This window comes from Chiloscyllium plagiosum, unplaced genomic scaffold (genome assembly GCF_037043375.1).
Source record: "Chiloscyllium plagiosum isolate Xiang-an unplaced genomic scaffold, Cpla_swu_hap1 HiC_scaffold_25, whole genome shotgun sequence".
Classification (NCBI taxonomy): Eukaryota; Metazoa; Chordata; class Chondrichthyes; order Orectolobiformes; family Hemiscylliidae; genus Chiloscyllium; species Chiloscyllium plagiosum.
In genome coordinates, this window is record NW_028270163.1 from 10,712,703 (window position 1) to 10,726,660 (window position 13,958).

Sequence of the window (13,958 nt, forward strand, 5' to 3'; positions counted from 1 at the left end):
GCAGACATGGGGAGAATGTGCAAACTCCACACAGTCGCCTGAGGTGGGAATTGAACCCGGGTCTCTGGCGCTGTGAGGCAGCAGTACTAACCACTGTGCCGCCCGTTAATGAACATGCATTATCTTTCCAGGCCAGTACTCAACAACAAAAGTCAGTCATTTGCTTTCTCCTCTTTTTAAAACAAACTGATGTTCAAATTTTAATTCTCAACTGCAACTCACAGTTCCAAATCAAAAATGAGAAAAATAAAAGAAAATTAGCAATGGTGTCAACATATAAAACAAGCCACTTAATGATTCTGTCAATCCTGGAATCCATGAGGAAAATTGACTCGTACAAAAGGCTCTTATGCTTAATTGAGCTAGTTTATTTGCACTTTGGGTTACAGATTTAATATAGGTACAAATTTAAAATGATTAAGGAATATTTAATAGTTCATAGAGAATAATTACAAATTTAATAAGTTGAGCAATAGCAATAATAATCTAAAACAGGTGCTTTGTTACTTTATTCTCAAAGGGCAGCATGGTGACTCAGTGGTTAGCACTGCTGCCTCAGCACCAGGTACATGAGTTCGATTCCACCCTTGGGCGACTGTCTGTGTGGAGTTTGCAAGTTCTCCTCATGTCTGCTTGGGTTTCTTCTCAGTGCTCTGGTTTCCTCCCACAATCCAAAGATGTACAAGTTAGGCAGATTGGCCATGCTAAATTGCCCGTAGTGTTCAGTGATGTGTGGGTTAGGTGCGTTAGCCATGGGAAAGATAGGGTTACAGGGAAAGTGTAGTGGGATGGGTCTGGGTGGATGCTCTTCAGAGGGTCGGTGTGGACTTGTTGGGCCAAATGGCCTGTTTCCATACTCTAGGGGTTCTATGCATTCCCTCAATTCAACTCTTCACTGACATCTAGCATCAGAATTCTCAAATATGTTCCTTTATTTCCAGAAATTGAAGATTTCACCATAATCTAGCGCAAATATTCTCTTAAATGTGGTTGTCCAGTCACCGTAAGTGGTTGTAACTTCTTAAAGCGCTGATCAGTTGAAGTCTCTCTAAGATCTTCTTCCAGTAGTTAATAGATCTTCTTCCTTTGACTGATGGACAAGTTTCTGATGTGTTTAATCTTTTCAAGGGATGGGTTTAGCTTATTATCTTGACAAGCTATACTGCCCTATAAAAATACTTATGAAAGTACAATACCAAATTGAGTTATGTGGCCTTTGTTTAAACTATGATTTGCATTCTTCTAGAAATCTGTTCATCATTATTTTGCTTTCTCCAGTAACTTTCCATTATGCGAAGATCCTGATGGGCAACTTTCCAGGAAAAAGATTTATGGAACACTAAAGTTCACCTTATCAGTACAACTGGTCTTTATAACTAAAACACTTGTGTCTCTCCAGCCGAGTTATAACCTCTGTTGTTTGCCTTGATAGCATATGCTTTTGTCTCTGAGATTTGTCTCTCAGTGACTAGTAACTTTTTAAAAGTGACGTAGTGTAAGATTTGATGAGAACAAAGCCACAAGATTGGAAGGTTTTGAACAAACAGTGATCAGGTTTATTATACAAGAATTGTGATACAATCTATAAAATATACACAATTTATAATCTAACTCCAAGAGTAGCCTGAGGAAAATATGGTGAACAATATGTGCTTGAATACCTCATAGAGCAAATAGCATAGCAAATTCAATCAAGACAGTTCCTATGGATTTCACAGCAGACCCTGAAATATAAGTAAAAGTTTGGGGTCATCAAATCTCATGAAACTTTACAATGGATTTCATTTTTTTTCTCTTTTGAAGACCTAGATTCAGAGTTCTCATGAAAGCTTGTTTGTCACAGGCTGACTCAATGACAGCTCACATTCTGGTACTTCACTCTCCTTTCCTGAGACTCCCCTTGATTCCTGAATCGGCACTTCAGCATGTACTCACAGGCATAATTGCCTTTTCTTTGTAACAGGTGACGAGCTTCACCAAGCTAGTCCTGCCCATACAATTCTTCAAGTTATAATGTTTTACAGCCGCACAAAGCAAATACTGCTTGTGGGTTTTCTTCATCCACTCTCTTAGTGGGCGGCACGGTGGCACAGTGGTTAGCACTGCTGCCTCACAGCGCCAGAGACCCGGGTTCAATTCCCGCCTCAGGCGACTCTCTGTGTGGAGTTTGCACATTCTCCCCGTGTCTGCGTGGGTTTCCTCCGGGTGCTCCGGTTTCCTCCCACAATCCAAAAATGTGCAGGTTAGGTGAATTGACCATGCTAAATTGTCCGTAGTGTTAGGTGAAGAGGTAAATGTAGGAGTATGGGTCTGGGTGCTATACGCTTCGGCGGGTCGGTGTGGACTTGTTGGGCCGAAGGGCCTGTTTCCACACTGTAAGTAATCTAATCTAATCTAATCTTAGCTGCATGGAGCTTATAATGTTCCTACAGCTTTGCCAGAGCCCTAACCCCAACACTTATCTGTATCTCCTGGCTTATAGCAAGTCTCTTGAACTCTACCATTTTGAACCCCACTACTGAAGCATCTTTTTGGGATGGACCCCTTTCTTCTGACTCCTAATGACCTAACTGATGAGCAGTCCAAAAGTAATAACCTTCATCTTTGAGTCCCTCCAATAAGCTGTCTAAAATTGACTGTTCTCAGTCCAGGTTATTTTGCTGCAAAGAGTCATGGGTAGCAGCCAATTGTTGTCATGAATTTGTTTAAAATGTTTTTTTTTTGGGCTAGAATTTATTTTTGCTGTTTATATTTATTTACAGTTTTAATACAAAGTCAAAAATATAGTTTTTTTAATGATAATTTAGTAAATGTATAGTGAGAAACAGGGAATGCATGGCAGATTTTTTGGCACCTGTGAAATAATGGCAGTTTAACATTTCAAATATAAGTCTTTGTCAGAATGACTAATTTTCAATTAAAATTTGTTTTCTCCATTCTGATTGTAAAACATTGATGATCAGTGTGAGTTTTGTAATTTGGTCCAGCTGTGTTGAAAGGGTGGTGAAAAATTTGAATTCCTTCTATGAAAAAGCTCACATGTTGGATCAAAGACTAAGATCAAAGACCTCTCTATCACCGTCTCTGGCGACCAACTAACCACAGACATATACTGCAAGCCCACCAACTCCCAGATCTACCTAGATTACACCTTCTCCCAGCCTACCTCTTGTAGAAATGCCATCCCTTATTCCCAACTCCTCTGCCTCTACCGCATCTCTTTCCAGGATGACCAATTCCATCTTAGAAAGTCCCAGATGGCCTCCTTCTGCCACGATCACAACTACCTTTACCATGTGGTTGACAATGCCCTCCAGCGCATTTCCTCCACTTCACGCACCACTGCCCTTGAACCCCACCCCTCCCAACACAACAAGGACAGAACACCCCTGGTCTTCACCTTCCACCCCACCAACTTCTGCATCCAACGCATCATCCTCTGCCACTTCCGCCACCTCCAAACGGACCCTGCCACCAGAGATACATTTCCCTCCCCACCCCTATCAGCGTTCTGAAAAGACCATTTCCTCTGTGACTTCCTCGTCAGGTCCACACACCCCACCAACCCACACTCCACTCCTGGCACCTTTCCCTGCCACCGCAGGAAGTGCAAAACCTGCGCCCACACCACTCCCTTCATCTCCGTCCAAGGCCCCAAGGGATCCTTCCACATCGATCAGAAATTTACCTCTACCTCTAACAATGTCATTTACTGAAAACCTGTGTGGTTTCCTCAACATCAGAGAGACAGGATGCCTTCTTGCAGATCATTTCAGAGAACGTCTCTGGGACACCCGCACCCACCAACCCCACTGCCCCGTGGCTGAACACTTCAACTCCCCCTCCCACTCCAGCGAGGACATACAGGTCCTCAGCCTCCTCCACCGCCAAACTGTTACCACCCGACGCCTGGAGGAGGAACGCCTCATATTTTGCCTTGGGACACTGCAGCCACACGGGATAAATATGGATTTCAACAGCTTCCTTATTTCCCCTCTCTCATATTATTCCAGTCCCAAGCCTCCAACTCGGCATTGCCGTCTGGACCCGAATATCACTCCCCCCACCTTCTCCCTCATCTTCATCCACCTATCGCTTTCTCAGCTACCTTTCCTCAAACTGCACCCTTTTCCATTTATCTCTCAGCTCTGACCCAGAAGCCTCATTCCTGATGAAAGGCTTGTGCCCGCAACCTTTACTCTCCTGCTCCTCAGATGTTGCCTGACCTGCTGTGTTTTTCCAGCACTACACTCTCAACTCAAAGATTGAGATCAAGCTTTAATGTCATTTATTAAGGAAGGTTGTCAATGCATATCTACCAAATATAGTATCAGTTTGGTGAAGCAAGCTGTCTGTGAAAACACTGGAATTGGGACTGCAAGTGAGTGCTGAAGTTGAGCTACAAGTCAATCGTAACCTCATGCTGAGTGGTTAACACCTGTTCAAATGTTGAAAACTGCTTTGAAAATAGTTTTAAAATGTATACAAATGCTAAAACTATAGGTCCAAATGAAGGTGTCAACAAAACTACAAAGCAAGGAACAAAATAGTTTGGTGCGCAAAGTACAGCTTAAGTGCTTGATTCAGCATCTCACTGACATTATCAATAGGCATGATCAGACTACAAGAAGATCACACAGGTTAAAGGTTAAAGGGAAATTTCTGGAAATTACCTGAAGATAAATGTATGTGCATTAAATGGATAAGTAAAGGAAATTTCACAGAGTGTACATTGCCGCCTTATCATTGCAGACATAGATGGCAGAACTTGTGGAGTCTGCATGCAATATTTCAAAGCTGTCACCATCAGCGAACTGTATTGTAATAAGAACAAGAGTCAACGATTTCAGAGTTGTTCAAACAGATGGTGTGCTTACTTTATTTATTCCTGTCAATTTTCCTCCTCCTCCTCTCATGAAACTGTTGACTACTGCAGGGATACAGCTCACGGGACATAGATGTTCTGCCAGTACTTTTCACCTGACCACACATTCTTCATGTGTGAAGCCTGATCCAGAAGTTGATCACTCACAAGCCACGAGACCTGTGTCATAACTATAGCTAAGTCCAACTCTGTTCTCAACATACTTTGCCCACCAGGAGATCCTCACTTGAATTGAGATCAGGAGGAGGAGTCCTGCATGATTTACATACAAAAATGCCAAATAAGAGCAGAAGTATGGTCTGCTGAGCCATTCAATAAGGTCATGACTGATCTGTTTGCATTCCAAATTCCACATTCCACTTTTCTATCTATCCCTGATAACCTTTGATTTCCTCTGTCTAACAAGCACCTATCTACTTATGCCTTGAAAATATACAATGACACCACTTCCACCATCTCTGAGCCAGAGAGTTCCAAAGTTGTACAATCCAGTGAGAAGACAAATTTCTCCTCATCTCTGTCCTAAAAGGGCAACCCTTTGATTTTAATACAGTGCTCCCCAGTTCTGGATTCACTCTCTAGAGGAAACATCCTTACCATATCTACTTTTTCAGGACTGTTCAGGATATTTTATACCTCAATCAAGTCACCTTTTCCATCTCCTTAGTCTCAAGAGTGACTGCAGCAAACTTCCCTCTACCCTGAATGAGATCAACAAACACAGCACGGGCTCGGAAATGAAATCTATGACTTTGCTGATGCCTGTAATTCAGAGACAAACTGAAGATGTTGGGAGCACTCAGCAGATTAGGTAGCCACGCAGGAAAAGGAAAACAGAGTGAACAGTCGGAACAGTGGGGTTGTCTGGACAAATTGATCAATTTTTGGGGCCCAGTCTGTATACCTGGGCTGAGTTAATGTCTATTTTGAATATACTATTTACTGGGGAAGAAAGGGGACTTATACGAGGAGCAGCCATTAAAATATGGGACAGGGAACACCCGATTGGAGATGGGGGTGCTAGACAGGGAGAGGTGAAGTTTCCCCTCAGAGACCCCCAGTGGGAAAACCAAAACCTGGAGCATAGAGAAGAAATGAGGGAATTGAAAGACCTGATTCTAAAAGGAATAAGAGAGGCAGTTCCGAAGTCACAGAATTTGACTAAAGCCTTTGAAGTTCGACAGGAGAAAGGTGAGACTCCCTCAGCTTTCTTGCAAAGATTAAGGGACTCGATGCGGAAATACTCTGGAATGAACCCTGAGGACCCAGTGGCACAGGGTCTTTTGAAAGTACATTTTGTGACAAAGGCATGGCCAGACATACAGAGAAAGATACAGAAGATAGAAAGGTGGAGTGAAAAACCATTAGATGAATTGTTAAGAGAGGCACAGAAAGAGAGAGGATGAGAGACAAAAACAGAAGGTGAAAATGATGGTAGCTATGGTTGAGGATGTAGTTAAGAAAAGAATGGAACCAATAGTGAGCAACCGGAGCGGCGGGTGGCAGCATGTAGGGCAGAGAGGAAGAGGGAGAGGAAGAGGACAAGGGGGAGCATTTGATAGAGGGTTCGAGCGACAGGGGCAGAGATGGAGGTCTCCACAGGCAGGATGCTATTATTGCGGAAAGATAGGGCATTTTAAGCGGGTGTGTCCTGATCTACAAAGGGAAGAAAGGGCAATTCTGCTTATGAATTTTGATGAAAAATAGGGGTGTCAGGGGTTCCTGTCCTTGGGGGCCCACCAGGAACCCTTGATAAACTTGAAGGTGGGACCCTTTAGGGAAGAGATAGTCTTCCTAGTAGATACGGGGGCAGCACGGTCATCGCTGAATTTTAAACCAAAGAAAGTAGCAATGTCAACACGGTCAATTACTGTTTTGGGGGTAAAAGAGGAAGGATTTACTGTTCCAGTATTTGAACCTATGATGATAGAAGGTTCTAAGGATAGAGACACAGGGGAACTGCTGTATATCCCTGAGAGAGGAAGTAACTTACTTAGGACTGGAGATTGGAATTCAGGAAAAAGAATTAGTTGTACAAATGGCAATGTTGATAGAGGATGTGGAGAGAGAGATAGACCCTATTGTATGGGCTAGAGAAGGGAATCGTGGAAAACTACAGATCCCTCCCCTTCTAATAAATTTAAAAAGGAAAGGGGACGTTGTCTGTGAGCGACAATATCCCATTTCCATAGAAGGTAAACGAGGACTGCAGCCAGTAATTAAAGGACTGATTAGAGATGGACTGTTGGAGCCATGTATGTCTCCTTATAATACCCCAATTCTACCATTGCGGAAATCTGATGGAACTTATCGATTGGTGCAGGATTTGAGAACATTAAATCGAATAGTACAGATCAGGCACTCAATGGTGCCAAACCCCTACACGTTATTAAGTAAGATACCTCATGACCACAAATGGTTTAGTGTGATAGATTTAAAGGATGCCTTTTGGGCTTGCCCCTTGGCGGAGGAAAGTAGGAATTTGTTCGCCTTTGAATGGGAAGACCCCAAGACAGAACGGAAACAGCAATACCGGTGGACTGTGCTCCCCCAGGGGTTTACGGAATCCCCGAATTTATTTGGACAGATGTTAGAACAAATATTGGAGAAATTTAGCAGCCCCAAGGGGACTACCCTGTTGCAGTATGTAGACGACCTCTTAGTAACAGGAAAAAGAAGAGAAAGAGTAGTAGAAGCCACTAACAAATGATTGAATTTCCTGGGCCAGCAAGGACTGCGAGTATCTAAAAACAAACTACAATATGTGGAGCAAGAAGTGAAATACTTGGGACATTTAGTTAGTGAGGGAAAGCGAAAGATAAGCCCGGAACGGATAGAGGGAATAGTGGGGATGCCACTGCCCAGCATTAAACGGGAGTTACGCAAATTTTTGGGTCTAACGGGATATTGCAGATTGTGGATTGATTCCTATGCTCAGAAGACTAAGAAATTATATCTCAAACTATTAGAGGGGGAACCGAAGTGTCTAAGTTGGGATGATGAGGAAAAAGAACTAGTTGAGGAACTCAAAAGCGATCTGATCCATGCCCCCGTGTGAGCCTTACCTTCTCTAGATAAACCTTTCCAGCTCTTTGCTACCGTAGATAAGGGAGCGGCTTTGGGAGTATTAACCCAGAGGTGGGGGGAGGAATGAGACAGCCAGTAGCATATCTTTCAAAGCTATTGGATCCAGTATCCCGGGGGTGGCCTGAGTGTGCGCAGGCCGTGGCTGCCACTGCACTGTTGGTGGAGGAAAGCAGAAAGCTTACATTTGGGGGACCCCTAATCGTAAGCACCCCACACCAAGTGAGAACGATCCTAAACCAAAAAGCTGGGCGATGGTTGACAGACTCGTGGATTCTGAAATATGAGGCAATATTAATAGAAAAGGATGATCTAGTGTTGGTCACAGACAATTGTTTAAATCCAGCTGCCTTTCTTTGGAAAGGGGAAGGAGAATCTCCTCAGAATCCAGGGCACAACTGCCTTGACATTATAGAATACCAAACTAAGGTCTGCATGGACCTGAGAGATGTTCCACTTCATGCAGGGGCTAGACTTTTTATAGACGGACCATCCCGGGTGACTGAAGGGAAAAGACATAATGGGTATGCAGTCGTAGACGTGACAAACGGTAGTGTGGTGGAGGCAGGAAGGTTGCCAAATGGGTGGTCAGCTCAGACCTGCAAACTCTATGTATTGGAAAGAGCCCTTAGGGCATTAGAAAATAAAGAGGGAACAATATACACTGACTCTGAATATGCATTTGGTGTTGTGCACACTTTCGGAAAGATATGGCAGGAAAGAGCCGGGGGAAGGAATTAGTACATGAAGAATTGATTAAACGGGTCTTGGAATCCCTATTACTCCCCCGAGAAATAGCAGTAGTGCATGTAAATGGTCATCAGAAAGGAAATGAACCAGAAGTTAGGGGAAATAGATTAGCCGATGAAGTGGCTAGTGAAGCCGCCCTGAACCCACAAGAAGTGGTGATTCATTCCCTAATACCTACTGTCCCAGGTCCTAGGGATGCTCCTATATTTACTGAAAGCGAAGAAAAAGAATTGAGAGATTTAGGGGCTGTAAAAACAGCAGATGGGCATTGGAGGTTACCTGATGGAAGGGAAATGTTAAACAAAATGATGATGCGAGAGATTATGGCCGTCCTACACCAAGGCAGTCATTGGGGAGTACAAGCAATGTGTGATTTAGTTCTTAGGGAATATGGATGTAAAGGAATATATACAATTGCTAAACAAATATGTGAGGGATGTATCATATGCAGAAAGGTAAATAAGAAAGTCTTGAGAAAACAGACCCCGGGAGGAAGAGACCCGGGATTGAGACCCTTCCAGAGTATACAAGTAGATTATACTGAACTACCCAGAGTAGGAAAACTAAAATATATGTTGGTCATAGTAGATCATCTATCTGGTTGGGTTGAGGCATACCCATTAACTACTGCCACTGCGAGTGGGGTGTCTAAAACAATATTAGAGCACATAATTCCCCGATATGGGCTATGAACCGTATAGATTCCGACCAAGGAACTCATTTTAACTCTAAAGTATTACAGGGAGTAATGAAAGGGTTGGGAATTTCCTGGGAGTTCAATACTCCATGGCACCCGCCATCATCGGGATGGGTTAAGAGAATGAACCAAACACTCAAACGACAGCTCTCTAAATTGATAATAGAAACCAGACTCCCTTGGACCAAATGTTTACCTATAGCTCTCTTGCGAGTCCTATGGGGATGGCCTCGGAGATGGTACTTGGTATAATGGTCTCGTCACAGTACACCGGGCCCCCTTCCGACCAGCTCGCGATTGTCCCGATAAAAAGTGTAACCCAATATACCTAACAATAAAGAAAACCACATGGCACGAGGCACTTCTGGGGGAGGCACCAATGAGATACAATTAAATGAAACATTTGGGATAGAAATGAAAGCAAATGGGAAGGATTTCTTGGGCTGTTGTTTTCGAATTAGTGTAGGACAGGGAAAACGGGTAGAACTACTGGGTAGATAGAACCTTTCACCCCTCCCGATGATCCTAAAGTAGTAAAAATTATAGAGGTAAAGGACATGAAACAGACTATCGAAATAGAAACTGGGTATGGGGATGCAAATGCCTGGGTTGAATGGGTAAAGTATACTGTAAAAAGTCTGAACAAGAGCAATTGCTATGCATGTGCCTCCGGTAGGCCAGTGGCCCAGGTGGTTCCCTTTCCGCTCGGGTGGAAGCGAGATAGGAAGGGCATGAAATGTATCAGGATGAGACTGCATGGAATGATAGGAATTGTACCTCCCTATCTCTGATGTTCCCTCTCTTGGAGAAGAAAGATGCAAACGTCCCCCCCACATTTTCCGCCGCAGTTGGAAATCACACGTCGTGTGTGCGTAGACGAGGTACAAGTCGGTCGAGAGATTTGGGGGAGCTGAAATTATGTACAGAGATTAAAAATGTTACCGAAACGGAGAAGGGAGGGAACTATTCAGCACTAAAGGTTCCCCGAGCGGATCTGTGGTGGTACTGTGGAGGCAAAATATTGAGACCCACCCTACCTCCGGATTGGAGAGGGATATGTGCAATTGTACAATTGGCAATTCCATTTACCCTGGCATTTGAGAAGGAAAAGATAGTAGGGAAAAAGGGAAGGGGTAAGAGATTACTGTTAGACACTTCTTTCGATGACAGGATTTATCTCGATTCGGTAGGAGTCCCTAGGGGAGTATCTGATGAATTCAAAGCTCGTAACCAGATTGCAGCAGGCTTTGAATCAGCTCTCTTTTGGTGGGTAACAATTAATAGAAATGTAGATTGGATAAATTACATTTTCTATAATCAACAGCGATTTATAAATTATACAAGAGATGCGGTTAAAGGAATATCAGAACAGCTTGATGCGACAAGTAGGATGGCATGGGAAAACAGAATGGCCCTTGATATGATTTTAGCAGAAAAAGGGTGTGTGTGTGTGATGTTAGGAGGAAGCTGTTGTACCTTTATTCCTAATAACACTGCACCTGATGGTTCAATTACTCGGGCCTTAAGGGGATTGACTACCTTAGCAGAGGAACTGGCTGAGAATTCAGGAGTAGACACATCTCTCACGGGATGGCTTGAATCATGGTTTGGAAAATGGAAGGGGGTGGTGGTTTCTATCCTTACTTCCCTGATAGTAGTAGTCGGGGTATTGGTGGCCATTGGCTGTTGTATCATACCCTGTATATGAGGGCTCACCCAAAGACTGATTGAAACAGCCTTGATGAAACAGATGCCCCTAAAAGGAAATCAGGCAGAGGAACTTTATCGACTAAATAATGAGGGGATGAGTGAGACCAAGATGGATGAAATTTCCGGAATGATGCTTGCGAATTTCGGGGGCGATGCTTAAAAGAAAAATTGCAGAAGATAACAAATGGTAATTAAAGAAAAAGAGGAAATTGTGGGATGTGGCAAAAATAGTGTTACAGCTGCAATTCCATTTACTTATACAAAGTAAATTAACTCACACCAGTGTGTAATTGTTTTAGTCAAGAGCTGAGTCAACAAGAATGGAAACTATGTGGAGGAAATACATAATTGTTTTTGTATTAGCTAAAATTGTATGCCAGAATGAAACGTGACTGCAAAACAATGGTAGATATTACAGGCGAATAGATAAGATGCTGTGAGGGGAGGAAGTTAAGCTAGATACGCCTGTACAAACAGTAGGTATAAACATCTGTTTCCCACTTTTACAGAAACACAGGAACAAACCTCAATTAAAAGGGTCATGAGGATCAGGGGAAGGTACAGATGGAGGGAGTAGATAATGGTGAAGAAAGTCTATGCCTAACAATCTAAGTGAGGGTTTAAAAATCCAACCCATCATTTCAGGTCAATATCCTTTCATCAATTTTGAGATGTCAGCTGTTTCTCTATCCACAGAGACAGCCTGAACTCCTGGGCGCTTCCAGTATCTCAGAAACAAAAACAGAAATTGCTGGAGAAACTCAGCAGTTCTGGTAGTATCTGTGCAGAGAAAACACGGTTTACATTTCAGGTCCAGTGACCCTTCATCGGAACTGTTTTATTTTATTCCACATTTCAGATTTGGCTTTCACAAAAGAGCCACTGGTACTGTTAAAAATATTGTTTTTACTTATAACCCATTGCTCAAATATATTGCAATACATAGAATACTGGGGGGGAAAAAGGCAGGTCTGACAGCATCTTTGGAGAGAGTTTAACGCGTGAATGTGTAGTGTCACCTTATCCAGCATTCTCGGTGTTTTTTGCAAATTTGCACTACTTTGCTTTTGCTCAACTGGCATGCAGTGTGTACAGTGAATGCTTTAAGTTATGAATAACTTTATCCTGGGATGCTAGCGTTGAGTAACCGGTCGTGCAGACTGTGCAGCTGTTCCGTGCGCGCGTGACTCTTCCCTGGTGGCGGTTGAAGAGGACGCGGCGCTGTTACTAGGCAACGGCAGGGCCCAGGTTCCATCTACAATCGGCAGGGCATGGGTTTCCGTCCGGGGGAAGTGGCGGATGTGAGAGCGGCCTTAGGTTGCCATGGCGAAGAGTCAGGTCGGGGAAGAGTCGGCCCTGGGGTAAGAGGACAGGAGCTCGGGATTTGGATCCGGTATCCGGTATCCGGTATCCTGCTGAGAGAGAGATGGGCGGCCTTTATAAACAGACATTGGCCTGTGTCCGGTACTCTGGGCAGAGCCCAGTGCCTTGTGTTACAGGCAGTGGCATGTCATATGGCCATTGGTGTGTATTATGGCGAATATTACGGGCATTGGCAAGTGTCTTGTATTGTGGCTAGTGCCCTGTAAATTATGCCCATATTGTGCCCACGATTGTGTGTTGTGTATTGTGATAAGTGTCAACAACACCGTGTGTTATTACTATGCTTGCTGTTGCTTGTGTATTAGGACCAGTGTCCTGTGTTATGGTCATTGGGTTGCATTTATAGCCAGTCCCTGTGCTGTAGCCAGTATCCTTTTATTATGTCTAGTGTCCTGTGATGTGGCTAGTGCCTGTTCTATTATGGTCATTCGCCAATGCCATTTATTTTGGCTAGTGCTCTTTATGATGCCCAGTACCTTGTAGTATGGCAAGTGTTAAGTGCTCTGTATTATAGCTCGTGTCCTGTATTATGGTCAATAGCATTTTTTATGGTCAATGCAACACGTTGGCACCTATTATAGCCACAACTTTCTATTGTGTTCATGGCTTTGCATTATGGTTAAAGATACAGACTATTGCCAATACATTGTCTTGTGGCTGATCTGATAATCCTTCAACTCTGCTTTCCTGCCTTATGCTCATAATTCTTGATTTCCATAATGATTAGAAATCTGTCTATCTCAATCTTAATGACCCAGCCTCTACAGACCTCCGCAGTGAATAATTCCACTGATTCATCACTCACTGAGAGACCTGCTCATATCTGTCAGAAATATGTGACTCATTTAACTGATCTATATCTATGCCTCTGTAGACTGATTGTGACATTCTCACTGTTTGCTTTACACCTACTTTTGTGTTATCTGCAACTTCAATTATGTCATTCAAGTCATTGATATATATTATAAATAATTATGGCCCCATCCCTGCACCAGCCCACTAGTTACATTCTACATGTGCCCCTTCTTTTTTATTCCCAACTCTTTATTAGTTAGCCAATCCTCTATTCACACTGCCAGCTCCCTCTATTATTATAGGTAGCTGGCAATACCAATCCAGATGCCATTTAAATGCTGTAATTGCACTAGTCTTTGCCACTTCCTCTGGCAGCTCATTCCATACATGCACCACCCTTTGTGTGAAACAGTTGCCCCTTAGGTCCCTTTTATATCTTTCTTCTCTTACTCTAAACCTATGCCCTCTAATTCTGGACTCCCCCACCACAGGGAAAAGACTTTGTCTATTTATCATAACCATAACTCTCATGATTTTATACACCTTTCTGCCTGCGACGCTCCAGGGAATACAACTCCAGCCTCTCCCTATAGTTCAAATCCTAACCCTGGCAAAATCCTTGTAAATCTTTTCTGAACCTTTTCAATTTTCACA

At 43.2% G+C, this 13,958-nt stretch overlaps 1 protein-coding gene across 3 annotated transcripts in view; it reads left to right on the forward strand.

Moving 5' to 3' along the window:
• The first annotated feature begins 12,331 nt into the window (after nucleotides 1–12,331).
• LOC122562015 (uncharacterized) overlaps nucleotides 12,332–13,958 on the forward strand; it is a 71,672-nt gene continuing 70,045 nt past the window's right edge. For all 3 annotated transcript variants that reach the window (XM_043714410.2, XM_043714414.2, XM_088000450.1), the window contains exon 1: nucleotides 12,332–12,487. In XM_043714410.2, coding sequence (XP_043570345.2) covers nucleotides 12,450–12,487 — 38 coding nt within the window. In that variant the 5' untranslated portion in view covers nucleotides 12,332–12,449. The remainder of the gene's footprint in view (nucleotides 12,488–13,958) is intronic.